The sequence below is a fragment of the Haemaphysalis longicornis genome, unplaced genomic scaffold (assembly GCF_048455015.1).
Source record: "Haemaphysalis longicornis isolate Haplotype H1 unplaced genomic scaffold, Haemaphysalis longicornis Haplotype H1 scaffold_4, whole genome shotgun sequence".
Taxonomy (NCBI): Eukaryota; Metazoa; Arthropoda; class Arachnida; order Ixodida; family Ixodidae; genus Haemaphysalis; species Haemaphysalis longicornis.
This window is the reverse complement of record NW_027526361.1, coordinates 89,384,182-89,410,732: the sequence shown is the minus strand read 5'-3', so window position 1 is coordinate 89,410,732 and position 26,551 is coordinate 89,384,182. Positions and strand designations below refer to the sequence as shown.

The 26,551-nt window shown below is 46.9% G+C and overlaps 1 protein-coding gene across 3 annotated transcripts in view; it reads left to right on the top strand.

The window, feature by feature from the left end:
- Galphaq (G protein alpha q subunit) overlaps window positions 1-22,376 on the top strand; it is a 36,213-nt gene extending 13,837 nt beyond the window's left edge. For 2 of the 3 annotated variants that reach the window (XM_077707176.1, XM_077707175.1), the window contains exons 6-10: window positions 4,688-4,816; window positions 6,118-6,247; window positions 8,043-8,196; window positions 14,191-14,298; window positions 18,537-22,376. In XM_077707176.1, the coding sequence (XP_077563302.1) occupies window positions 4,688-4,816; window positions 6,118-6,247; window positions 8,043-8,196; window positions 14,191-14,298; window positions 18,537-18,619 (604 nt within the window). In that variant the 3' untranslated portion in view covers window positions 18,620-22,376. Of the gene's footprint in view, window positions 1-4,687; window positions 4,817-6,117; window positions 6,248-8,042; window positions 8,197-10,414; window positions 10,520-14,190; window positions 14,299-18,536 lie in introns of all 3 variants that reach the window. The other variant, XM_077707177.1, reaches the window with a different exon arrangement.
- The last annotated feature ends 4,175 nt before the right edge of the window (window positions 22,377-26,551 follow it).

The window sequence follows — 26,551 nt, the reverse complement described above, 5'->3', positions numbered from 1 at the left end:
TGCATCTGCTTCTGCCAGCCTCCGCCAATCGCAGAGCTTAGCCCATGTGACATCACAGGTTCTGTTGCGGGAAATGAGCTGGTGGGTCGCATGACCTTTCCCGTTTTTCCTAATTATGTAGCTTATTTGAGCGAAGTTTACGTTAAAAGTGGTGTCAGTATGATTCTAACGAGACAATCTTTTGAATGAACCAAACTTGTGTTTTCTCTTCATGGCTCCTTTAAGAATTGGAGACCCTTCAGCCTACTCTCAGTTGTATACACGCTGCCTACCAAATTAGGAGTTAACTGCGTAAGTGACAGCCTAGATTTCCATCAACCCAAAGACCACGCTGTTTTTAGAAAAGAACACTCGACAATGTGTCACATCGATGTGGTCATTCAAGTAATAGCAAATTCCACAGAGTACACTAAACCCCTTTACGTGGCAATATAATTATAGACTACGAAAAAGGGCTTGATTCAGTTGATACCACAGCAGTTTCGAAAGTGTTCAAGGAGCAGGGGATAGAGACCCGCGTAAGACTCCTTAGACACCATACATAAGGGATGTATGGGCAGGAGCAAAGTGAAGAGTTCCCGATCCGAAAGGAAGTGAGATAGGGAGATACCTTCTTACTAAAACTGTTCACAGCATGTCTGGAAGGGGTATTGGGGGAGCTTGACTGGGAAAACGCAGGTGCGCGGATAAACGGAGAATACTTGAGCCGTTTGAGGTTTGCAGACGACATAGTCTTGCTCAGTGAGTCTGCAGAACTGCAAAAAATGATGAGAGAGCTACGATAAGGAAGCGTCTCTGTGGGGCTAAAAGTAAATACGAAGAAATCTAAGCTAGTGGTAAATAAACGTGCTGAAGGCGCCCTCTTCAGCATAGGTAACGAAACACTTGAACAAATAACACTTGAACCTGGGCCAGGTGGTCGGTGCTGATCCCAACCAGAAGAAGAAGTCAGGCGCAGAATAGGAATGAGCTGGGGTGCATTTGTGAAGCACCCAAAAATAATAAAGAGTAAGCTACCTCTATTCCTTAAAAGAACAGGAGACAACCAATGCGTTCTTGTGGTGATGACATATGAAGCAGAGACTCGGTGCGTTACTAAACCGGAAAGCAAGGTTAGATTGGCCCAGCGGGCAATGTAACGAATAATGATAGGGGTAACACTTACGGACAGGAAAAGACTCGTGTAGAAGATACATCTCGACAAACAGGGCACACAGATGGGGACAAGGAAGGACACGCGCTTGCAACAACTGAAATTTCTACCGAAAAAAGACTTTTCATACCCCACAGCATTGCGCACAACGATGCAAGAAGCAATTTTATGGCGCGCACATCAAAACGTGGTCACGCTCAGTAATTTGATACGCATGAGCACAGCAAACGAGGGCAGCGATTTGTCAAGGTGCATCAATTCCAACTAAGCTGGCTCGCTGTTGTGCTTTAGAAGATTTCATCGTTCAATTTAAGGAAAAGAAATGCACTTGGACTTATGCTGACATTTTCTGCAAGCTCTTCTCATGTGGTGGAACCCCCTCGCACGGTCGACTCTGTAGGGGGTTGTCATCTTGTGCATGTTTTGCGAAATGCTCTTGTATGCTCTGTGGGAAAATTGGAGACAGATGAGAGAAATGTGCCAGCTGCAACGATTGTTCCTTAACAACAAAGAATCATTTGTCATCGAGCAAAAGCTAAGAGAGCTAAAGCTTTTGTAACCGCAAGAAGTTGACCGATTTTAGGGGTCTCGGAAAACATTTTTTTTTTTCTGACAAACATATTGGTTAGGCACTAATTCTGGCAACATAAAATGCAAATGATTTAACACACTTTCCGACAACACCAGCTTTTGAAATGTTTTCATACATCATGTAACAAAAAATCAAAATGAAAAAATTTTTCATGTTATTGTAGAAAATAATAAAGGAGTTGTGTTGACAAACCACCCTTAGTAAAAAGAAAAAAAGTTGAATATACATTTTGTAGGGAAACATTTCAAAAACACATCCTAGAAAAATGTAGACTTGCACGGAACAGTTAGTCAGATATGAAAAAAAAAAAAAAAAGTTACCACGTGTGGGGTCGGCGCCATGCGGGGAAGCACAACCTCCATTTCCAACTGCAGTTTTGAATGGTTCCCTAGAAGAAATCTGGCGGTTTGACGTTATCAGAGGCACCGAATTGTCCCCACGTGATGTAAAAACATGTTGTCATTGATTGACTTAGCAGTTTGCATTTACGGCCAGCACAGTATTTGGGACAAGTGCGCGAAAGTCTGCATGAAGTTGAAAGCAAAACTTGGTTGGCGATGCTTGTTGACGTTAACTGTCGGTTATAGCTCAAAACATAAACTTGGGGCTTATTATCCTCTTCTGACTCGCCATTGTAGCCCTGTTTGCAGGAATGAGGTGTGATGCGCTAGAATCGTGCCCTGCAAGCTTTCACCGAGCAGGCGTTGCTCCATGAAAGAGTTCATTCAGCATTACGAACCTCGTGCATTGCAGCGCCACCGAGCATTTTCAAGAAGAAACAATACCAAACCTGTTGGAGACTCTGTCGGAATAGACAGTTCTGCTAAGGAGCAACACTAGACCTTTGGAGATACCCCCGTATGGAAACGGAACTGGCAGGCGAACAGCTGGCAGTGTGTAATGTCGGTTTGAAGCGCTCTCCTCATCAGAACTGATATCTGGCGACTGGGTGTTATATTTTGATTTGCATGGGAAGTTCTTATCGCAGAAGTCGGGTTAGGGTTAAGTAAAATCACATGCGGCGTTTTTTTTTTTTTTTTTTTTTTTTTTTTTTTTTTTTTTTTTTTTTTTTTTTTAAAGATCAGCAGTGGCTGCTGAAGGTGCCATTGCAGGTAGGCTTGAAGTTGGGTAACTTCGTAGTAGCGCCAAATATGAATTTCGCGATGCAGAAACGAAACCGAAGCTGTTGCAAACTGTTTACGAATGACCCTGTTGTAAGTAGAACTACAACACAACTTAGAACAGTGTGTGCAAAGGCAGTAAAACTGCCTAAAATCATAAAATAACTTTGCAAACAGGCTTTGTTTGATATTTTCAGCCGATTTCAGGGATTATTACTGCCAGAGTGCAAACCTGACGATTGAGAATCATCTTCTGATTCACCATTCGTGCCCTGATAACAAGAACCAAACGCTGATGCAGAGTAGTCACGAGCGGCACGCCTTCTTCTTTGGTAGCAGTGACGCGTGATGACCACGCCCCTTTTCCACGCCCAGGTGATGCAAACACATGTAAAATATCGCGTTTTTGCTGAAGAAACGAAAACAAGGCTGATTTTGAAAGACCATTTCCTGAGCTAACCCCAAATAGCTTTACCTGTTCCAGAAACGCCTGGAACACTATGAAAAGTGGTTTTCAAGGTGTTTAGATTGAACAATCTTGAATAGGCCCGGTAACGAGAGATTTAAAATGTGTGAACTTCTGCTTAAAGAGCAAGTTTTCTTAGTAGGCTACTAGACGGGCTACCAGACTAGGAATTGTTTTTGTTTTGGCTATTTGTTTTTGCTTTTTTTGCATAACATGGCTAAAGTGCTGGTTCTAACAATGGCATTTTCATAACAATGACATTTTCTTAACAGTTGTAAGCATGTTTGTCTTCATATAATAGGGGGTGGATCAAAAAATAAAGGAAGCGGGATAAGAAACACTGATTTGTTGTTGACATCTTAATTAAAAATTTCCTAACAACCTTTTTGGGCTGCGCGTGAGCAGTGTTTTAACAGCTCTGTGCTAACTTTTTACCGGTGTTGTTCTGCCCTCAGTGTGCTTTGTTTACTAGCTGTGCTTGTAGCTTTCCATTCTTGCCCATGTGATTGGGTTCTGCATGTGTTCAACTGATAAATGACCAATTTTGGGGCCAAATAAATGCTGCATCAGCACCTACACAATGGGGTAGTCGAAAAAGGCTCCACTCTCTGAAGTAATGGTTTTTCCATTCGAAGGAAATGTTTGATGGCAGCGGGCCTAAATTTGCGGCACGACAGGCATTGCCATGGTAACTCCATGGGGCTGCCTACCGTTCCTTGGTGGACAATATCCGGGAGGCCAGCGTAGTTTTCTGGATATAGATCAATCTTGCTCAATGTCTACTAAGCCTTGAGGCTATTCAATATACCAGAAAAACATCAACAATTATGGTAAAGGCTAGTATCAGCAGAGAAAGTGATCAGTGTTGACCACCCTTATCCGTGTGATTTCCTTGTCCGCCGACTTCTCGTGCTGATCACTCTTTTTAGTGGCCCTCTGGTTGGGTGACGTCTGGCATTTTTGCTGCCGTGCAACACTGCGCCCGTGCTTGTGACGTCCTCACGAATGCTTCTGTCATTGTATTGCTAGCAACACTCCTCATGGGGCTGCTGGAGTGATGCTAAGTGTGATGGTTGTAGGGGCTGAGAACGTCTGGCGGTCCGCTTCAGACCTATCGAGTTGGCTTAATTTTAAGTTGGCCACTCCTGTACTTCGTGGTATGTTTTGAATTCGTTTTATTGAATGTTACTTGTGTTCATTCGTACAATTTTGTTGGCAAATGTTGGGCTTGTGGCCTTTCACACGGGGGCGGAATACGTAAAGGGCAATTCTGGCTTCTGTGGTTCCCTTCGTGTGCTTTGTTTCCGTGTGGTTCGCTTATCTCTTTTTTTTCCTCCTTTTCCAAACCTCCGCAGCTACCTAACAGACGTGGACAGAATAGCTGCCCCGAACTACCTTCCTACACAGCAGGACATCCTGCGGGTACGAGTGCCCACGACAGGCATCATCGAGTACCCGTTCGATTTGGACTCCATCATTTTCAGGTGGGTGTGGGCGGCGCTCTTCTCACTCTCTCTCTCTCTTCTTTCAACACATGTACGCATGTTTGGTGGGGCCGTTGCCCTTGTTTCAAACTTACATGCGTAGCAACTATGCCGTTAACGAGAAAAGCACCGCGGTTGCCTTGTGGGGGGTGGGGTGGGGGTGCGCATAACATGGGAGTTCAGCCAAGCATCAGAAACCGGCGTGTGGCACCGTGGGCCATTCTTGGATGTATGCCGTTGCATTATGTCCACAAAAACTGTTTCAGATGTTCCCTGTACCCTGAGTACTTTACGATGGGCCAGTTGGCTACACATGATTGCTTCAAAAACCACACGGAGAATGGGAAGACAGAGGGCTTGCAAGACACGCGAGTTTGTAAAATGTGGCACAGGCTGCAGCTTCTCCACGTTGCCAACAACTTCTGCTTCGGGAGTCGTGCCGTTTTGCGCTCGCCACGCACACAGACTGCATCCTTTTGCAATGTCCTCTGAGCATGGTTGTCGTGCCCGGAGGAGATCGTGGCTGGAAGCAGACAGTAGGCGCGGCTGGAAGCTGCGTCCACTGTGAAATCTGACATCGTGACCATGTGTAGTCTTGTGTCACGAGATGATTGAGCCCCAGAGGGAGTGTTCTTGATATTACTTCCCACATTTGTCTTCTGTTGCTACTTCTATAATTGTGTGCATGTGAATGCGAACAATTTGCGTGGTGGCAGTCACATCTTGTGGTGGGTTTTGAACGTTGCTAGAACGGACAATTGGGCGAGTTGGTACATAATCATAGTAAGAGCGCAAACAATGCGAGACGAAAAGAAGAGGGGACAAACACTAACTAACTAACACGAACACAAAAGTAACTGTACTAACAACTGATTTTTATTGCTTATACTGGTGGTTTTTATACACGCACAGGCAAACACCAACAAAAAGAAAAAAGATGGAAACACTAAATTTGCACGTGAATGCTTGAGAGGGCATGAGCGTCGCATGATAATGACTTGACACTTTCTTTACGCGTTAATCTGCTTAAAGAGCCAGAAGTGCAATCAATACAACACACAACCCCTTTTAAAAGCCGCCAGAGCTGTTTGGAAACCAAACATTGATCAGCACTGTGTTAGTGCCCGCTTCTTTCCGTCTCGTGTTGCTTGCGCTGTTAATATGATGATGGTTGTGAATGTGCGAGTGGCGAGATGAAGGTACCGCTGGGAAATCAATGGGTTGCTTTGTTGATGCACTACCAGTGTTTTTGCCATCTTGCTGACTGACCCTCGTCCTTTACCCTCCTCCCCTTGTTTCAGAATGGTGGATGTTGGTGGACAGCGGTCTGAGCGGAGGAAATGGATCCACTGTTTTGAGAATGTCACGTCAATTATCTTCCTAGTAGCCTTAAGTGAATACGACCAGATCCTCTTCGAATCTGACAATGAGGCAAGCCTTCTCTCTCTCTCTCCGTGCATATCTACCCCTGTGCACGTGTAAGTGAGCCAGCTCTCCAGGGCCCTTGGCTTGCCTGGCCGTGCGTGGTGGCCGCTGTTGCGAAGCATGAAAGGGCGGGGTCTTTTGCCAGTGCAACTCTGATCTCTGCAAAAGCGGGCACCATGACCAGCTTGGTAAAGAGGGCAAACCAAGGTTCCAAAGGCTGACAGCCTGGTAGCATGCAGCAGAATTGTGGCCCGTCTTCCACGGCTCGTATGTTTTTCAACACTTGTTTGGATGGTTTTTATTTCCATTTCAACCGTTTGCGTTGCGACCTTGACATTCTGATTGTACTTGTGCAGAGCAATGAAAAGAAACCGAAGAAAAGGAAAAAAAAGAACTGAAATCATGGCAATTGCTCAAATCAATTGTTCTGTTTTGACAAAGTGCGTGTCTGCACTCTTTTACTTGAGTACAAAGCAACACCTCATTTGTCTTTGGGAATGTTGCTGAAGAGAGAGCTGTTGGGGCAGGCACATAGCCCAGCCCAACTGCTGCTACTTTTTTGAACGTATTAACTCATTGACTTGCCGCCCTTCTTGCCAGTGGAATTGATTCACCTTGTGCTGGGCTGTTCCCCCCCCCCCCCCTTTACCACTGAGTATGCCCGTGCGTCTCTGTTGTACTGTTGGGTGCAGTAGCAGGCGTGCCTTTCGCATTCAATTTGTTCTCTCTTCTTGCGTGCTAAACAAAGCCTCACATTTTTCTCTTAAAAGGCAGCTTTCTCTTGTGAAGGAATTTTCTTTTACTTTTTACTTGCAAGCAGTTGTGACCAATTTCATAGGCCTGACATCCTGAAATTTACATGCCAGTAGGTCATATTGCTTTGAAAGTTACATTGGTGATGTTGAACCAGAGGTCTTGTGACGCAGTGATTAGCTAAGGGGCTAGCGGAATCATGCCATCTACAGGCAAGGTATTGTATTACCGTATTTACTCGCGTAATGATCGCACTTTAAAAAAAAAAAGAACTGATGTAAATTTGGGGGTGCGTTCGTTACGCGGGGTTAATTTTTTGCGAAAACCTTTTGAGCACAGAAAATGCATGGAAGTTGGGGGGCAAAATTTTTGCGATAGCTCTCATGAACATTATAAAAACTCCGAAGAGCGCTGCCAGCCGCTTTGCCGTCTGACGCAAAATGCAGTGTTTTCATGAATTACGGAATGTGCCGGAACGAGTTTGCTGCGAGGTGACAAAAGGTCGACCAATAAGTGGCTGCCGCTATCACGTGCGGGACATCAAAACAGACATGGCTGCAGACACAGCAACCTGAGCGCATTTGTTTCTTTGTCTAGTGAGTACATTAAGTGCATTTAGTGACAGTTTCTTCCTCATCAATATTGAGCGCATGCTTGCCGATATCGCTATCGGCAAGTCTGCGGTGATAACGTAGCCATGTCCGCTTTGAAAGGGAAGGAAACAGAGGTAAGCACGACCATCATCAGCTAGTCTTGGCACACATACAACATATTACTGCGGCTAGTTCGGGGTGCGTTCATTGCGCAGGAAATTTTGAAAAACTGAATTTTGACGCCGAACTTGAGGGTGCGATCATTACGCGGGTGCATCATGCGAACGAATACGGTAGCTAATTTATTGTGTTCGTTTCTCTCTCTCTCTCTCTCTCTCTACAAGTGTTGTCCAAGTCCCCAAAACATAGAAGTCAGTGTCCCAATTAAACTTGTTGATTTCTGCTCTTTGTCACGTTGGTTCACCGTTCTGTCCCCTCCGTCCGTGTCATTCCAGAACCGAATGGAGGAGAGCAAAGCTTTGTTCAAGACCATCATCACATATCCCTGGTTCCAAAACTCGTCGGTCATCTTATTTCTAAACAAAAAGGACTTACTAGAAGAAAAAATTATGTATTCTCATTTAGTGGACTATTTTCCTGAGTATGACGGTGAGTGCTGGCGGGCCCTCTCCTTTTCCTTCTGAGTGCGGGGAAAGTTTGCCTAGGCGTGGGGGCCCAAAGGCCTGTGGGTGGCTAGCACGGATGGGAGGGAAGCGCGTGACGCGGCTGCTACTCCACCATTACAATTAACACGGGTTCGATTACCGGCCAAACGTCCGTGTGTGCGAGATTTCGGCGCACGTTAAAGATCCCCAGGCGGCCAAAATTAATCCGGAGCCCTCCACTACGGCGCGCCTCATCGCCTGCGTTGTGTCGGCGCATTAAACCCTACAATCAATCAATCAACCAATCGATTGTTTACCAGTCGCGGCGCCCGCTTTTATGATGGAGGCAAAAAGCGAAATCGCCTGTGTGTTCGAGATTTTGGCACACGTTAAAGATACCCAGGTGGTCAAAATTGATCCGGAGCCCTCCACTACGGCGCGCCTAATTGCCTGCGTAGTGTCGGTGCGTTAAACCTGATAATCAATCAACACTATTACAATGAATATTTTGTTCAAAAGCAGCTGTATTGTTAAATTTCCGGGGCAGAAAAAAAAATCCTTACTGCTTTGAAGTTTGTCAACACAAAAACGTGCTTAAGCTTAGCTGTCAAGCAACACCGATGTTAAAACCAAGGGCAAGGCTTTGAGAGATGTGCCAAAGGTGGTTCTTGCTTGTTATATTTGTGGAAACCTTAACTTGGACTACAAGTGTATGTTCTCCAGTAGCCGAGTGATTATCAAGTGCGCCTTAGCTGAGTACGCCAAAATTTCCGCAATTTTAGGACAGGCGTACAAAATGGAAATCAACTACTGCCATGATTTTTACCAGGGGTGTGAAAACCGAATTGCATCACTTAATGCGTTTGTGGGATCAGGCAGTTCACTAGGAATTGATCCTTGGGCACCACAAATGTTTTTATTTATTGCAGCGTGGTGATGTTCAGCTACATAATGCGGGCACAGGGCCAGGTTAGTGTGATATCAGGGTACCGTGGCTCCCGTGTACTGCGGTAAATTTTAACTTCCATTTTTTTGTGACACACGCTGTAATTTCTGAGCAATACTTAGGTCAAATGGTTTAAGGGTAAATTCAGCTCGTCAGAAAGGGCGGGATATTGAATGCTACTAATTAATAGTTAATAGGGAATGATCATTTGAAGTACATGGTAACCTGGGCAGGTTTCCCCATATTTTCTTGTACATGCGCTAAAAAGAAAAAAAGACAAACGATGAACATTAGTTTTTTGTTGGGGCTTTGCTTTCTATTGAATGCCATCTGCTATGAAAAGGATGCAAGCCTGCTGCTATCGATTTCACGGTCCTAGTCATAGCTTCTTTGACAGAATTTCTTTCTGTGCAAGCACTTAGTGGGAATCTTAGTTTAGAAGTCTGCTGTAATTCCTAAAGTGAGTGCCGTACAGCCTGAGGATATGTCTCTACCTGTGCAGCAAGGTGGCCATTGTGAATGGTCCCTTGGTGAAAACAAAATTGTGGAACTGCGCATATAAAAAGCAGGGGTGTGAAGGGCGATTACCTGACTTGCTGTGTTGTCAGCTGGCCAAGCAATGGCCAGAAGAAGAAACAGGAAGGGGGGACCATTGACGTGGAGGGCATCTATGCTATGCATTACGGCTGCTGCTTTTTTAATGACGCCCACAGCCTGGTGAGCCTGGGGGCAGCGCCAACGCTTACTCTGGGGGTGCCTGAAATTATTGTCATATTTTATTTATCTTATCTTATCGTATCTTATTGGTTATCAGCTACAGTATACTGTTGCTGTATTCTGTTAGTGGCATTTACACTGTTACGCTAACATTTACTTATGGAGCACTTTGGTGGTGCCCGAATTTGTTGTCATCGGCGAGTAATACGGTTTAATCTGCAGTAAGTTTAGTTTGTGCACAACTTTTCAGCATCTGGGTGACAGTTAAACATGCTGAGATAGTTAGTTTAACTGTGCTGCAGCACTTGGGTGGGTGTGTCCGAGTGTGTGTGCGACTGTTGTTGAAGCGTATTACCGGCGGATGGAGGGTGTGGGAGTTGAGTATGGTGGGCCACGGGGACAGTCCACACGGTCGTTTTGACATCTGTGCGTTGCGCGCATGCGGCAACGCGGGGTTTGAAAAGTGACGGGAGGGAGGGAGGGAGGGAGTGCTGGCCTTGTTGTGGTTGCCCCCTGTTTCTCTCACTGACGCACCTGTCCCCGCGCCACACACCCAAAGGACCCAAGCAGGATCACATTACGGCTCGTGAGTTCCTCCTGGCGCAGTTTCAGAACCAAAAGCCTGGTGCTGATAACATGTACGCACACTTCACCTGCGCCACAGGTCAGTTGGGGGGGTGGCTTCAGCGGGGTGCTGCCGTGGCGAAGTACCGCATCAAAGAGAACAAAAGCTGGCGGATGGGATGAGGAACGGGAGGGGGGGTGGTGGACTGGGTGGAGAGCGCCTGGTGTTGCTGCTTTCTCGCCTCTCGCTCTCTTTCTCTCCTTTGCTCGCTCGCCGAGGCAGGAGGTCAGATGGACGGGCGTAACCCCTGCCTCGTTTCCTTTCTGGGGCTCAGCCTCCTTCTCTTTTTCCACCTCACCCCTGGAGGAAACATCTGCAGTTGACTGGCATTGTGTACCTAACACCGCAATACGAGTATCAAAGGTGGTTCGTGTTGCGACTCCTCCTTTGGCTGACACTGCGTTTTGTGTGTGGGTGCTGCATGCGCTGGACCGAGAGAGGTCGCGTGCTTTTCGGCGGGGGGAGAGTGTAGCAGGAACTAGGTCTGAAGCACACCTGCGTAGCATGTGTAATTTTTTGTGATACAGTAACAGGCAAGAATCTAAACAACCTGGTGCACAACATTGTACAGTAAACGTGGCATTTGGAAAGTGCCATTGCTGGTGTGTTCTTCTTTTATCGAGTGATGCTTGAATTCTTGAACTAGCCTTCAGGTATACAGTCTGACAGCACACACAGAGTGATGCTTGAATTCTTGAACTAGTCTTCGGGTATACATTCCGACATAGCGCACACAGTGCAAGAGTGTTTTCTCATCCTGAAAGTGCACGTGCCGCGTCACAGGCCCCAAGCAAGATCACGAATCTGCGAGGAACTATATCCTCAAGGTATATCTGGATCAGAATCCCGATAACAAGCGAATGGTGTACTCCCACTTCACGTGCGCCACAGGTCAGTCAGACCGCATCGGTGGGCGTCCGCACTTGGTGCGCTTGCTTCCCGGAAGCTTCGACGGCACGCTTGTGGCCCCCGAGGAGTGGCCGCAGTCGTCGGTGACTGGCTTGTAGCTGGCTTGTAGTTGAGCGCTCCGTTGTTCCACAGGGCTGCATTCCATCCACGCTTGCCAGCGTTTTGCTTGGAGGCTGAGTTAGAAAGCCATTTCGCTTCCGATTAGGCCACTTTTTTTGTCACTTGTTCATCATTTACGGTTGCCGCAGCCTTGAAGCCATGCGGACAAAACAGAAGTTTGGTTCATGTGAAAGATTGCCTCGTTAGAATCGTACTGACACCACTTTGAACGCACACTTCGCTCAGATAAGCTAAATAATTAGGAAAAAATGGAATGGCTATGCGACCCACTACCTCATTTCCCACAGCAGAACCTATGATGCCATATGCCCAGCTGTTGCGATTGGCTGAGGCCGGCAAAAGCAAACAAAAATTACGCGGGGCTTATAAGCTTGCCGAACAAGTTATTTGCGCCTAAATGTAATCCATATTCATTTTACAGCAGTAAGAATGGTGGGGTAAGCAATGAAAGTTACAAAAAGTGGGGTAAGCAATGAAAGTTACAAAAATGCATATAAACATTGAAGTGCCAATGTGCACTGATGTTGGTACTGGGCACACTATGCTTGTTTTAGCTGCACAGCATTAGCTGCACAGCAGGCCGCCGCTCTGGAGTTGTCTTGCACGACACTGACCAATTAGTGTAAGCGACGTCGTCTTATGTGATGCTGTTTGTCAAGCATACCCTATGTTTCACAATGCGATTACCTTCTACTGTAACAAAAACAAGCCAGGTGCGAATGCTGTGAAAAGCACAGCAACAGCGGTCAATGGTCCGCAGCTGAGTATGGCAGCATCGTCTGGGACGGCTGACGACAAGAAAGGCTACACAGCCCAATGATGCACAGGAATTTCATTCGAATACCTGCTCTTTTGACTTCATGGCAGACGTCACCAAAGCACACGATTTGGCGGGAGAATCAAAATTTTAGTTTAAGATGATTAATTTCTCAGTGAATACAGCATCGTTTGCTGCCGAACAAGCCCTGGGGGCACTATAAAACACGGAATCTTTCAAATAAAACAAACCTGTGTTTTGTCTGCATGGCCCCTTTAATGCAAGAAGGGACGTTGATTTCAATTCTTGGACGTCACTCATTGCCAGGCATGTTGCCACTCACTGTTGACAATAAATTTAATTTGTTTAAGGTTGAATTATTGTGTTGGGATGTGTTAGTTCATTTTTTTTTTTTTTTTTTTTACCACAGTTCTGCTTGGCATATTGGCTTTTACATCCTGTCCGTGAAGTGCAGTAAAGGGTGTTGGTTGTTCGTGGTGCTTTCGTCACCTGCTGAACGGTCATCTGTTGCCTCCCCACAATTCCTCGAGTACTGGCGCAGGTAGCTGCTGCAAACTGCTAGTTGGCTGTTAGGTCGCCTCGATTTCTGTTCCCCGTGCGCCGCCCGAGGCCTTCGCTGCGCCTTGGGTGGGGAGGTACAGCAGTTAGCGGCTTGCTTTTGTTCCTCCTATTCGTTGGTCTTAGTCCATAACGCAAGCCAAGGTTTTACAAGTCAGTCCAAACCTTCACGTACCTTCTTTTTTCCCCATTGGTTGCCTATTCATGCCTCTGTGCAGTGCGACTGTGGTGGTGTCTGTTTGTATGTGTGGTCATACTTACAGTTACATATTAACCATCCCTAACGAGTGGCAACGTTGCAAACGTTTGGATGAACAGTACACACGCAAACACACACACAGTGGGAACATGCATGTGCCATGCATAATGTGGTCCTGACAGGCACCCCTTGTGTCGCCTAGTAGTTTGGGTATGAAACGAAGCACCCTCCTCCGTCGCATTAGTTGTCAGTGGCATTTCTTTTTTCCTCTTTGGAGGTTGTGTGTGTGTGTGTGCTTTGTGTCACTAACGCTAGCAAGAACGTCGCACCGTTTCGGGACAGGCGCAACATAACTGAAACGTCGCGTGCGCAGGGCCAGAAAAGGAAATAATGCACCGGGGGCACACTTCCGAGGCTAAGGTCTGCTTTCCAGGGCAGTTTGTTGCAAGATAATTGCTTACTGAGTAGCAAACGCTGCGGACGTTAGCAATGCTCGCGTATCACTGCCGCTTAGTCTGTCCGTGGGCTACTGCCACTGCGTGGGGAAAGAATTGTGCCCCCCCCCCGTGTGCAGTGTGGACCCCTCCAGGACTCTGCAGGGGCATGTGGAAAGTCCTGGGGGCCAGTAGTGCTGCTTTGTTTATACTATTTGTGCGTATACAATTTTTTTTTTTCTGTCATGCTGTGTTTGTATAGCGATGAAAGGGGTGCTTCGGTTTTGAGGCCACGGTCTCGTGTAGTCACGGCTCCGCAGTAAATGAGCAAACAGGCTTCCCCATCCCCTCGTGGGTTGGTGTGAGAGGGTGAAGTGCTCGACATTTTCTGGCAAGTACTTCCAGGGAATAGTGAACACTTCTAATTTGCCTGGTGTAACCTTGGCATATAATGCTGGCTTGCCCTGCAACGGTTACAGTGGGCTGCAAGTAATTATTAGCCTGCAACCTGTTCTGACGTAATGAATGGATTTCTCGTAAAGGGTGCCTGTAGTCACAGCTGTTTGCTCGTTGTTTGCTGCGATGCCGTTGCGGCACTAGACGGTGGGGTAGTGGCCCCTCCTCCTCTCTCCTCCCCCTCTTCCCTTCTCCTCTTGGTGTTCCACTGACGCTGACGACGGCCCTGCTTTCTTGACTTGTTTGCCTCTCGTAGGACCAAAGAAAGATGCCATTCATGCTAGGGAGTTCATCCTTAAAATGTTTGTGGACCTCAACCCGGACAGTGAAAAAATCATCTATTCTCATTTCACATGTGCAACAGGTAGGGCGGCAGTGTGTGCCTGGCAGCCACGGGTAGCTCTTCTCCACACTCTGTCCACTTGCCTGCTGGTTTCGGCTGCTGCTGGTGTGTGCGCATGCATGGACACTCTCAAAGGACCACCACTGGGCCCCACGCTCTTCTTTCTGCCTGTGTCATTGTTGGTGGCCCTCTCTTCCCCGCTGTGCTCTTGTTTTTCCTCGTGAAGGTTTGGAACTTGGCGTTGGCGTTTTTCCTGCCCTTGCCCCCTTTTTGCATGACCTGTTGGCACTTACCTTTTCGCTGCTTGCCTTCTGTTGTGATTCACTTTTCACTCTTTTCGTCTATTTCTCCGTGCGTTCTCTTCCTTGTTGTAAACTGCTCTGATGTTGCAAGAAACTTTCTGTAACGTGTGCCTGCTGACGTTGTTCTCTTCTTGACACGATCCTCTTGGCGTTTCTCTGCCCCTCCCCTTTTCTTGCTGCATTGAGCTGCCCGTGTGTGTGCGTGTTGCCTGACCTGTTTTCTCTCTCTCCCTCCCCTTTTTCTCTCCACCCCTGCTGCATGCCTTTTGGGGCGTAAGACACGGAGAACATTCGGCTGGTGTTCTGCGCCGTCAAGGACACGATAATGCAGAACAACCTTAGGGAATTCAACTTTGCCTGATGCCTTGTGCTCCTCCCTTTGCCCTCTCTTGCTCCTGCATTTTTTCCCCTCTCTTTTTTGAGCAGCACACCTTTGGTTTGGATGGGTTTGTGCCACTTGCCACTTTTATTCTCTTTGCGTGTGTGTACAGTCACTCCAGTGCTCCCTGGATCTTGTGCGGGGCTGCATTGTGTGGCCCCTTCCTTTTTTTTTCTTTTTGCTAAAATATTTGTTGTATCTTTTCTTGTCTGCTAGATTAGTGAGTGTTGTATCTGCTTTGAGGGTATATGTGACTGCATGAAGGAACCATGAAGACAGCACACGACATTGCTTCGATCGAAGGATTGCATTGCCCGAGCAACAAACATTCCGAGTTCAAAAAACAGTTAATGAAGGTGAAAAGATGAGCAGAAAACAAAAAAGGGGCATGCCTTGCCCAGGGGGAGGCTCTACGGCCCCACCCAGAGATGTGTTTGATGCCAGGCAATGCTGTTAAAAAACGTCTGCGAATCGAAGAGCATTGTAGACTCTCAAACTAAGCACAGTGTGGTTGCGATTCAAATTGGCACTTTTTTAATAATGATATGGAAATTAACGAATTGGTGGCATTCAAAAGTTGTGCGCAAAAATTAACGATGATCATGTGGAGTTTGCACAACTGGGACTTGTGCAGCATCAGGCGGAAGCTGGAATTAGCTGTATCAAGGTCACTGCTAGTTGCTGTTGCTGCGTCGGAACTCTTGAGGTCTCAGTTTGGCGCAAGCTGTCAAATTCCAACTCGGTAAGCACCTAAGCGAGAGTTTTAAGTGCCTGAAACTAGAATGGAACCCATGTTTACATCATTACGCAAGCCAAGCCAGTCTTTTTTGGCAAGTCGGCATATCTGCACGCCATTTGTATTGCCCAGTTGCGTGCAGTTTTATGTAGGGATGGCACCGCACCTTTTGTTGAACAAAATTTTAGTTGAGCGTCGAGGTGCCCAAGGTTTTGAATAAATGTTGTGTTCATGGTTCTTTGACGCAGATGTTAAAACAAGTGATGAGATCAGCCAGAGAGACTGATAATTATATATATATATTTCCTACATGATTGTGGGCAGGTTTATGTAGCAATTTTTTGTGCTCGAAGGAGCTCAGAGTAAGAAGCATGACTATCTGTGTAGCTTATTTAAAATGTAATTGTGGTGTTGAAGCTACCTGCAGATAACACAAATGGCTGGCGTCATATAGTCGTATAAAGGTATCCAGGGAGCTTGTGCACGATAGACAGTGTCCCCCATTTGTGGCCAGCATGTCAGGCTTTATCAGCAGTGATGGCATGCCCTACAAAATTGGTGCACACATCACTGTGAACTTGCTAAGCACCGCAGCAAGAATTTTTCATTGTGCATTTAGCCTTTAAGCTAATGGCGCATTCATAAAGCCCTCCCCCCCCCCTTTCCTTTTTTTTTCTTACTGCTAAATTCGTTTATTGAGATGGCTTGAGTTGTTTCGTATGCCTTCTCAGAAAGGAGTAACAACAGTACAGCAGAGTGGAAAGGGTGACAGAATGGCGTGATTTATTCAAAACCCCCCCCCTTTTTTTTTACTGCTAGATTTGTTTATTGAGATGGCTTGAGTGGTTTAGTATGCCTTCTCACAAAGGAATGACAACAGTACAGCAGAGTGGAAAGGGTGACAGAATGGCGTGATTCATTCAAAAAGGTTAACAGTAGGCAGCGATTGCAGCAGGTAAATGGCTATAGTATAGACTCATGAGGGGCAGACAATAAGCTGCCTTGTGCAGTCAAATCGCAGCGATATGAATCTCCCGGGGCATCTGAAATAGTTGTGCCATCAAAAATGAATCAAACTGGCCCGTGAAACCAAAGGAACGTGTGGGATTAGTTACTTATTCTTTTCTACTTGGGCCTGAAAAAGTGAAGCCCATGTCTTCATCTCTTGGTTGCCGAGTGTGCGCTCGTCAAGGCATTGGTATTTATTTCTTTTCCCCTGTTAAGTTGACTGACTTCGCACTGTCATGTGAGTGCTGCTGCACTGCCCAGCTACCAACATAAATTATACTAAATGTCCGATTAAAGTAACCCTGCAAAAATGAAAAATTGGCGTACTGTATTTCAAACTTAGCACAGTCTGTCAAAGTTAGGCACAGAGAGGGGTTTTTGTATTATTATTATTACTTGTCTGGAGTTCTTGTGTATGCTGTGGTAAGGACAGACAGTGAGTAGAAAGGTTACAGTGGGGCAAATTACTTGGAGGAACTGTCATCAGTCGTAAGCACCTGACTATTCATGTCACCTGTCGTAGTATACGAGACTTTTGAACGGTGGGAAATGGCCCGTCGTGCTTAGTTGAGTTTGGCCTAATAATTTACGGAATTCATTACCTAACTGAAATTCATTCCAGCTGTAATTGCATTATCAAGATGCTGCCATTCTAGGAACGAATTCATAATATACTGGCTAATAATTTTTATACAGGGTTTCCCAAATGCCTGTCTGTAACACAGTAATAATCGTGATAAAGCTGGCATGCTGGCCACAGCTTGGAGCTGTCATATATCTGCTATGCTTTTGAAGCACAAGCTAGGAAATTTACCGAACTGTTTGAAATGCAATCTTCGAGGTGTTTGCTAAATTTAGCTTGCTGATTACAAGGAATAAAAGAACTTTTTTTCCTCTAAAGGGACCAGCAATTGAAATCTGTCTAGTGTATGCCCTTTTGTGCATGTGAGAGTTGGCCGAAAACGTGTGAAAAATATCTAGCTAAACTAGAGGAAATATTTTAAGAGATTTTATCTTTGCTAGACTGGCAATGCGCATTCTGATGAGGTTTAAGGGAATTACACAGGTGGGCTAAGGAGCAAAATGTTGCACATTAAAAGAGTATCCTAGTTGTCAATGTTTTAGGCTAGATTGTGATTTTAAATATTTTTTTTCACTCTCACGCACAAATAAAAGCAAGTTGCATTGTGGTTTAATGTCATGGCTGCCAGCATTCACGTTAGCAGCTGGGCGCAACCTACACAACGACTGGAAATTTGAAAAATTCGTTTATAAACATTCCACAACGGGGCTAGCAAACTCGTTTCATCATGGGGTGTTCCACGTGATGCTTGACTTGGGCTTGGCAAATTTCAATTGGTGGTCCCTTTAAAAAAGCTAATTTTTTATTTGCTCTTACTCTCTTTTCAAGTGTTGTTGTAATGCAGAAAGTAGTCTAGAAAACAAGATGCATGTTTTGCAATGTTCATGTTGTGATGCTGCTACGGAAGAGGACACACAGGAGGGTCTTAACAATTTCTCGTTATACCGATAGAAAATTGGTAAATGGCTGAATGTGGAATCATTTTGTGCTCATTGTCTCACAGAGAGCAATATGTGCATAAAATTTCGCATAGTATTTCAGGGCAACGAAGCCGTTGTGAAATTAGGCATGACCGCGTTCTCACATCGTCCTGAGTGTCCTCCTCTTCTATTCTGTGTTCGAGGCTAGTTAGATCGCACCTCGTTGTTTCACAGCCCATGTTACAAGGCTGTTGCAAATTTTTGCACGGAGTCCTTTTCTTGGAAACCTAATGGCGCATTTTTTTTCCGTTACCCCCCTTCCGGCCCGCAGACACAGAGAACATCCGGTTTGTGTTTGCCGCCGTGAAGGACACCATTCTGCAGCTGAACTTGAAGGAGTACAACCTAGTGTAGGGATGCCTGAAGAAGAAGAAGAAGACCACAGGTCTCGCTGACCCCGCCACCACCCCCTCCCTCCTCCCCGTCGCTCGGTGGGCGAGCGGAGAGGTGCCCACCTCTCGCCGCAGCCGACCACCGCGGTGGGAGGAGCGATGCCATTCCTCCGAAGGCCGGGTGTGACGCACACATGCCAAGGGAAACGCTGCCATCGCTGCGGCGGATTCCTCCGTGTCGCGGACTATGCGCGCGCACGCGCTTGCTTTGTACTTTCTTTCTCCCCCCTTCCCCCTCCGCCGGACGAGGCGAAGGAGAGACTTGCGCGAGATAGCGCCGTGTTGTGGAGCAGCAGAGTCTCTCTCCCCCCCTCTACGCTCCCCCCCTCCCCGAACGGCGAGAAGGTGTCGCAATTTTTTGCCTTCTGACGGGGCCCCGCCGTGTGTGGTGCCATTTCTTGGGGAAGAGGAGGGGAAGAAGAGAAATATGGGGGCCTTCTTGCTGCCACACCCCTGGGCAGATGACGGTGACGATGCCTCACCCCCCTCCCTCCACACTTTTTTTTACTCCTCCTAGGGAGGAGTTTGAGCGCACACTTAGAAAGCCTGTATACTGTTTCTGGCTTGCTTCCCTTCTTTTGTTCCTGTTGCTTGTATTTGTTGCCCTCCTTTTTTATTGTCCTACCGAAGCAGTGTTTGTTAGTTTGTTTTTGTGATTAGAGCGTATGCTTTGTACGAGAAAGGACTTGAACCAGTAATCCCTGTCTTTCCAGTCTTCGTTTTTTTTTCCCTCATATGTGTCGCATGCTTGGTAGGAGAGTGCCGTTTTTGGAGTTGAGGCCATGCGGCGCGTAGTGACCTCCTTGAGCTCGTTACCTCCCTCTGCGCATTGTGCTGCCACCGGTTTGTTAACAAAAGAGTGCCAAACAAGACAAAAAGGGGGAGGGAAGCGACGTTGGGACGTGTACTGCCTGCCACTTGTGCGAGGGCTGCTAGCTTAGCCAGGTATGGAGATTGAAAGTGGGAGGGGGGTGGGGGAGGGGCGTGGTGCTGTGTGCTTGCTGCCTCTCGTTGATCGTGCTTGTTGCCGGCCCCGAAAGAAGCTCAACATTTCGGAGAGGAGTGGTGAGAGGTGGACCTCCTCCTTTGTACCCCGCGCAGCCATCGTCTTTTTCACTGACGCAACACTGTTTGGTGCACGTCGTCGTGTGCGCGTGCGAGTTCCTTCTCCTTCGGTTTCTTGTCCCCTCTCGACCCTCGTCAGCCTGCACATGCCTCTTCCCTGTCCATCGTACCTTTAGTTTTTTACGTTCTTGTGTCTATTCTTTTTTGTTTGCTCTTAGCTACAGCTGTTTTGTTCAAAGTCTACCTAGTCAACAATTTTTTTTTCTTTTTTTTTTCCCCCCCTCTTAATGTACATAGGCAACACGGCTTGGCGGCAGCATGCTTCATTGTGAGTTTAGGAACAGCTGTGGGTCCAATACTTGCTCTCCGTGGGGCGAGGCACGGCATTCTTCTTGGTCTTCTTCTCAATGGCACGAGTGCTGAGATGAGGACGTGCAAGGGGGAGGGAGGGGGAGGAAGAGGGCTGGTGCACGCGGCACCGCATCAAGCCTCAGTGCCGCCGAGAGGCCTAGCAACAGCAGCAGTATTTCTTCTGGGCGCACAGCACTGGCTTGGATCCTGTCTCTTTTTATTTCTTTTCTTTTGGCCAATGTGTGACGTCTTCTCGGAATGGGTGTGTGTACTGTGCCTCTGTTGAGAGCATGCTTCGTCTGTGTTTTCACATGCGTGTCTGTGCATGGGTGTGTGTGTGTGTAGATCCTGGGCAAATGCAAACAAAATACTTCTTTCTCAGGGTGGAATGTGTGGGGCGAAGGCTGCACCACCCCCCAACCCCTCCTCCTCCTCCTCTCTCAGGCTGCTGAACCACATAGCTGTTTCTCGCTTCCTTCAGCTCACAGCAGTAAGTTGCTGACAGCAGCTGTGCCTGTCAAGGGAAAAGTCTCGTCCTTCTTGTTCTTTTAGGACTGCCTTGTGACATTTCACGCACCCTTTTCCACTCCCCTTAGCCAGGAATTGGCCTGTTCTGTACCCTGGGGTCCCTTTATGTTAGCACTAGCTTGCCATCTGTGATGGCCGATTGCTTTCCGACGCTAAGGTATTTAGTGCCCGTGGTAGGTGCATCAAACCCTGTTATTAGCCTGCATGGGCACCTCTCTCTCATTTTAGGCAGGCCGACTCCGTAGATCTTTTTCTCAGTCCTGCCCGTCCACAGCTAGTGCTTGCCCTCTTTCGCAACATCAGTATTTCCTGTCGTGAGTGGCCTAGGAAATTTGGGAGATTGTCCTTCCGTGAGTTTAAGTGGGAATGGTGGTCGATGTAATTCAAGCTACTGCCAATGTTACCACAGTGGGTGCGAGGGGATTTTTTGGGGGGGGAACAAAAGGCGACGCCCTCCCTCCCTTCTGTCGAAACTTGCTGCCAACCATGCTGGAGGTGCGATACTGCGTAACAGGTGTTTTGCAGGCTTTGCTTTTGTTTGCTGTCTTGGTGGGCCGGCAGTACTTTCGCGGAAAGAGCGCCCCCAATGCTCACGCGCTCCTCCTCACCGCGATACTGGCACATGGTCTTGCTTATGGCAGGTGTGGGCGTCCTTTGTCACCCTTGTGGAAGGGTGCGCTGTGCTCTCGAGGTCATTTTGTTTTCAACCCTCCCCTCATTTTCACCTCTTCTCGACTCCCCACCACCCGGGGATCTCCTTCTCTTTGATTTTCTTACAATGCCTTGTCGCTGCTGTTGGACATGAGAGGTGTGTGTGTAGGCCTGTGAAATGCCACGGGAGGAACAAAAGAAAAGGGGGGGGAGAGAGAGAAAAAGTGTGCAGATGTTTTTTATAAGCTTGCGCATGCGCGCATTGTGTACGACTGTAGCATGCATGTGTGACAGTGCAGAAGAAAAAAAAAAGGGTGCATGACTGAGCTTTTTTGAGAGAATTGTGTATCTCAGTATGACGTGTGTGTGTGTATGTGTGTCAGACCTATCTTTTTTTATATATATGAAAAAAAAAAAGCGCTAGTTATTTAAAGGAGAACAGTGTGTAAAGAGTATGCTTAGTGTTTTATAGGGCGATGAATACGGTCACTCTAACCTCCCCCTCTCCTCCCCCCCCCCCCCTCTCCCCGTTCCCGAAGTGATCGTTCGTACCCCTGACCTTAGCTTATTCCTTCTTTCGAGCCTGCCGCATTCGTCCAGAAACTGTGGTCGTTCTTTCAACCCTCTCCCCCCATGCCCCCTCCTCTTTCCCGGTGTGTCGTCCAGTTGCAGTCGTGACAGATTTGTCTCTCTTCCCCTGTACAAGCTTATTTTCTCCTCCACAAACTTCCTCTCGTGCCCCGTCCTCGCCCCTCACGAACAACCTCCCCCCTTCCCTCCCTTCAGTAACCCATTCGATGAAACAAGAAAAAAAAAAAAAGACACATACTTGGTACCTGATTCTTGTCACACAAGGCAGGAGGGCAGAGTTTTTTCAAAAGCGCTGGCCTTCGCTTTCATACGTGCATGGTGCAGCAGAACTTGGTAGTTGTACTTTTTGGGGCACACACCGACGTTGTTCCGACACGCTGATGCTGGGCGGGGGAGCCTTCGAACGACGACTGCGCTGCCATCATCTTCTTCTTCTTCTCCACCACCTTGTTGCGCATCTGTCGTAATCTTTTGCTTGGGCAACATCCCTCTGTTCTGGCCTGCGTTTCTTTCTTTTTTTTTTTCTTTTTTTTTTTTAACAAAGCACGAGTGCGTAGAAGAGGGTGCTTTTGGGGGTGGCTGCACGCTTCTGATTTTGCCCCCTCCCCTTACAATGTAGAACAAAACTGAATCTTGTATTTTTTCCCCCCCATCTTATTGCTCCTGTGTTTGTACAGTTGTTTTGGAGCAACATTATTATAGAGTCGAAAGGAATTATATTAGTGTCCTAGAATATTTGATCGTTGTGTTTTTAAAAGCGTGTGTTTATATATTTGTTTTCTGTGTCTGACCTTGCCAAATGTGTTGTTTTTTTGTTTGTTTTCCCCCCCTCCTCCCTCGGGTATAAAACCAAGTGTGGGAGTCCGGCTGGTTATTCAGCTGTTTGTTGTAAAGTGTGTTTTGCCTCGAGGCCTTGTTGTGTAAGGCTGAGGAAGGCGACTTGTTTGTTTCCTTTTTTTTCGCACGTTGTTTGTTGGTTTGTTTTTTTCTGTGCAACGCATCCATGGTTTCCCTTTGTTGATGATTGTGTAACGCAACAAGATGGACTTTATAAACGGCGCTTCCTCCACGATGAAGAGTGCTGCGTCGAAGACTGCAGCGGACGACCATTGTGCGGAAGATAGCAGCCGCAGCAGAGAGCGAGAAAAAGGAATGGACTCCCACCTAGTACGGGACAAGAGGTGTGCGTGTTTTGTGTGTGTGCGTGTATATATTATATATATATAAATATATATAAATATATAAATGATATGAGCTCTTGAGGAAAAACAAAATGCTTTGTCAGGTCGTTCAGAGCGAGCTCTGAGAAGACACACACTTTGAGGACTTTACCTTTATATGGATGTGTAAATTTGTAATATTCAAATTAATGCAACCGTTGGGTAAAGTATTGAATAAATTCTCTTAAATTCTCGTTTGAAAATAACTGCCTTGTGTGTGCGCTGGTCTGCATGTGTCTTGTTCTTTGGTAGGCGAGTTGGGACATTGGCGATTCAAGCTAAAGACCCGACTGCCAAGTCGTTTTTGTGGGGTTGTGCTATGCCTGCGGTGTAGTGGTTGCTGACCCTTTTGTCTGTGCCGCAATCAGACTGATGGAACAGCTGGAAAGATGTGCAAGTAGGTGTAAACGTCGGCATGCTGCTCTAGGAGAGACTCGTGTGGGAATTCTGCATTACAAATTTACTTTCCTGACTACGATTCGAAAGCAACACAAAGCATGCTGGTTCCTCATAATACGTCTCATAAAGTTTTTTTTTCCTCAAGATTCAGTGATGCTGAAAGCAAACTGCAAGGAAATTTCTCACTACCTAGACTGACTGGAATCATTTCTTCACGCACCCATGTTCAGGGGGCTTCATACTCTTAGTTGTGCTCGTAGAACTTCGTGTTGCCAATTTAATATCCCAATCGTGTGGCTTAGTTAACGAGCTTATTGGAATTACAGTCGCAGGGCAGAGGACAAACGCAACCTTGTCATGATACTGGTCAGCTGTTTTCTTGGCCGCAATGCGTTTGCTTGATATCAGCTACATGAGACACCACACAATTCAAGACAATTCGAAGTTCAGACCATCTTTAATGGACATGCACAATTCAAGACAATTCGAAGTTCAGACCACCTTTAATGGACACAGGGTTGCATTCACCCCTAGATAAGAATGGGTATAATGCCTCACTTGAATGCACATGGCCAGTGACTCCCACAAGCTGTCACTCGTACGGCCAGTGGTACAGTCAAACTCGCCTGCATTCCAAAGTTTTCCTAAACATCTCGGGCTTAAGCTATCCAAGTTGGCTATTGAACTGTTGTAAACTATCCAGAAGGTTATTTGAACATGAACAGCAACAGCAATGTTAGGGCAGGCGCCTCCTGTATCGGATGTTGGGTCTGGGAGTAGAATTAGTTTCACTGTTTTAAGGTAAGTGCTGTAGTAATTCTTTGTTCTGCTTGGAGACACTTGAGAAATATCGATTTCCTGACTGTTGCTCATATGATGTCTGCCTGTGATTTACAGTTAGTTAGTCTGATTCTGCCTAAATCACTTGTATTGTTATCGTGTCTCCACCTCTGGGGCAAAGGACATGGGCATTTGTTGCAGTGGGGTGGTGTTAGCAGCAAGGCAGGGGGGTTTGTCTCTAACGTGGTGTTGAGGCTTTGAGGGATTTTGTAGCTTCTGTGGTGGTTGAGATTGGTGCAGAGTTAATATGCTGGTTTAGTTTAGAAGTGTTCATATTCCTTGCCCTTTATTTTTTGAACTATTGAAAACTAATTTTTACGCTTCCCCGGCCTTGCTCGGTACACCAGCCGCAGTTTGCTTTCTTCAGGAAAAATTATTCCTGCTGCCCATTAGAAAGATTGTGCTACAGTACAACAAAATATTCCGAGACTTCAAGCTAAGCCTCGTTAATTGGGAAGATTCCAGGGGAATATCGGCGAGAATTGTTTAATGAGGGGGAATTTTCACCATTAGTGAAAAATCTGGGGTTAGACTGGACGATAAGAAATTCGTGAGAACATCGAGTACGATGGCATGTGTCCCGAAAGATGTTTTCACCACGAAAGGTAAGGATTATATTGACAGAGTTTCAAGTTTACTGCTGTACAATGTCGGCAGTGACGTGCTAGAAATATGGCAAAAGGTGGAAATGTTGAATTTTTGCGGATCTCAACGGCATCTTTGGGTTATGGTGCTGGCTGGACGGCGGGCTTTCACAGCTGCTGGGTAGAAGTCGCACACTGGCGTCTAAGTAAGTTTTTAATTGAACCCTCTGCATCTGCAGTTAGGCTTGGGCATTAATGGGCTTGTGAAGTGGACTGAGCGAAGTGCAATTTTAAACTTGCTGTGAGTAAAAATGCCTGTGTTCAATCTTTGAAATAGCACGGTAATTCGTTCCAGAAAGGAACAGTAGTTTTACTTGAAAAAATGAGCAGTGGCCTAGCTCGGCTATGCCAGGATATACGTAGCATGAGCTGGTTCAGCTGGTTATTCTTAGGTTTCCGGGTTGTCTAGGATTAGCTTGATTATCATGCTTACTGCTGCTTCAATGACACACGCGGTATACGCATTGTGACACGTGTATATTTATCAAGCGGCTACTACGCAGCGTCACCAATCACCCCAGAGCTAAGCTGGTTCCACAGGCGCACGGTGGTGGTGCTGCGACGCACGAGCCATCGGTTGCACACCCGGCAACCCCTCGCATGATCATCAAGTGGACCGGGCCACCACGTGCGGAACGGAGGTCGGCAAAGATGCTGGGCGCTTGGGGTGTGGGATAGACGCCGGGCAGCGAGCAACGATCTGTGCGCCGTGTGACGTCACTGCTCCTCGCGCATGCCACGTGAAGCTGCTCAACCGCGGCCAATTCCGCACTAAAGCAATTCAAAACTACAATGCCTAGAAACCGTGATATTGTTGAGAGTTCTATCGCAGCAGTCCCATATGATCCTGACAAAGTACATGCTAAGTCTTTTTGTCAGCTTACTAAAGTCATGTATTCTTCGGAAGTGTGGTATATGGGTTTGCCTCTAAAACTGTTGAAAATGTTAAACCCGCAGCCCTTGCCATGCGTTTAGAGCTGTCCAGGCCAGCCTAATTCAAAGCTTGTGTGTACGTGTCAAATGTGATCAGTGGTGCCTAAAACACCACCAGCACACTTGCACATGTTGATGGCCGCAATGTGTGCGGCATCGTCAAGAAACGCCGGGTCATAGTTACTTCAGCCGGTTACCGCGTGCGTGAGCACTCGCCATAGGCACCGGTCACTGCTCAGAGGGCGCGACGAATAAAGTACACCCAGCGCCGCCCCGCGGAAGCTTGAGCTAACTCCGGGTCGGTGAGAGCCAGACGGCCGGCGCGCGTTCAGAGATTCGGCACCTCTGGGTTGTTTGTTTGTGCGATTCTGCGATTGTTTTTGAAAGGTGTCTCGTGCTTGAAAACTGTTCTGGCAAATAGTTTCCCCATGTCTCAAGTGCTTCTGTGCGATTTCATAACAATTCCGGGGCTGAGCTACTACTGTCGGCCTCGCGTGCGCGAGAAGTTAGAGATTGTACGTTCCCGCGCGCGTGTGCGCCGTGAAAGAAATTGATGGAACAGACATCGTTGCGAAGTCCCATTCTCAGCAAGTGTCAGCCGTGTCCGAAGCATCGGATAATTATCGCGCCGAGAATGCTTGCGCCGAGAGGCGAAAACGAAAGCAGACACCG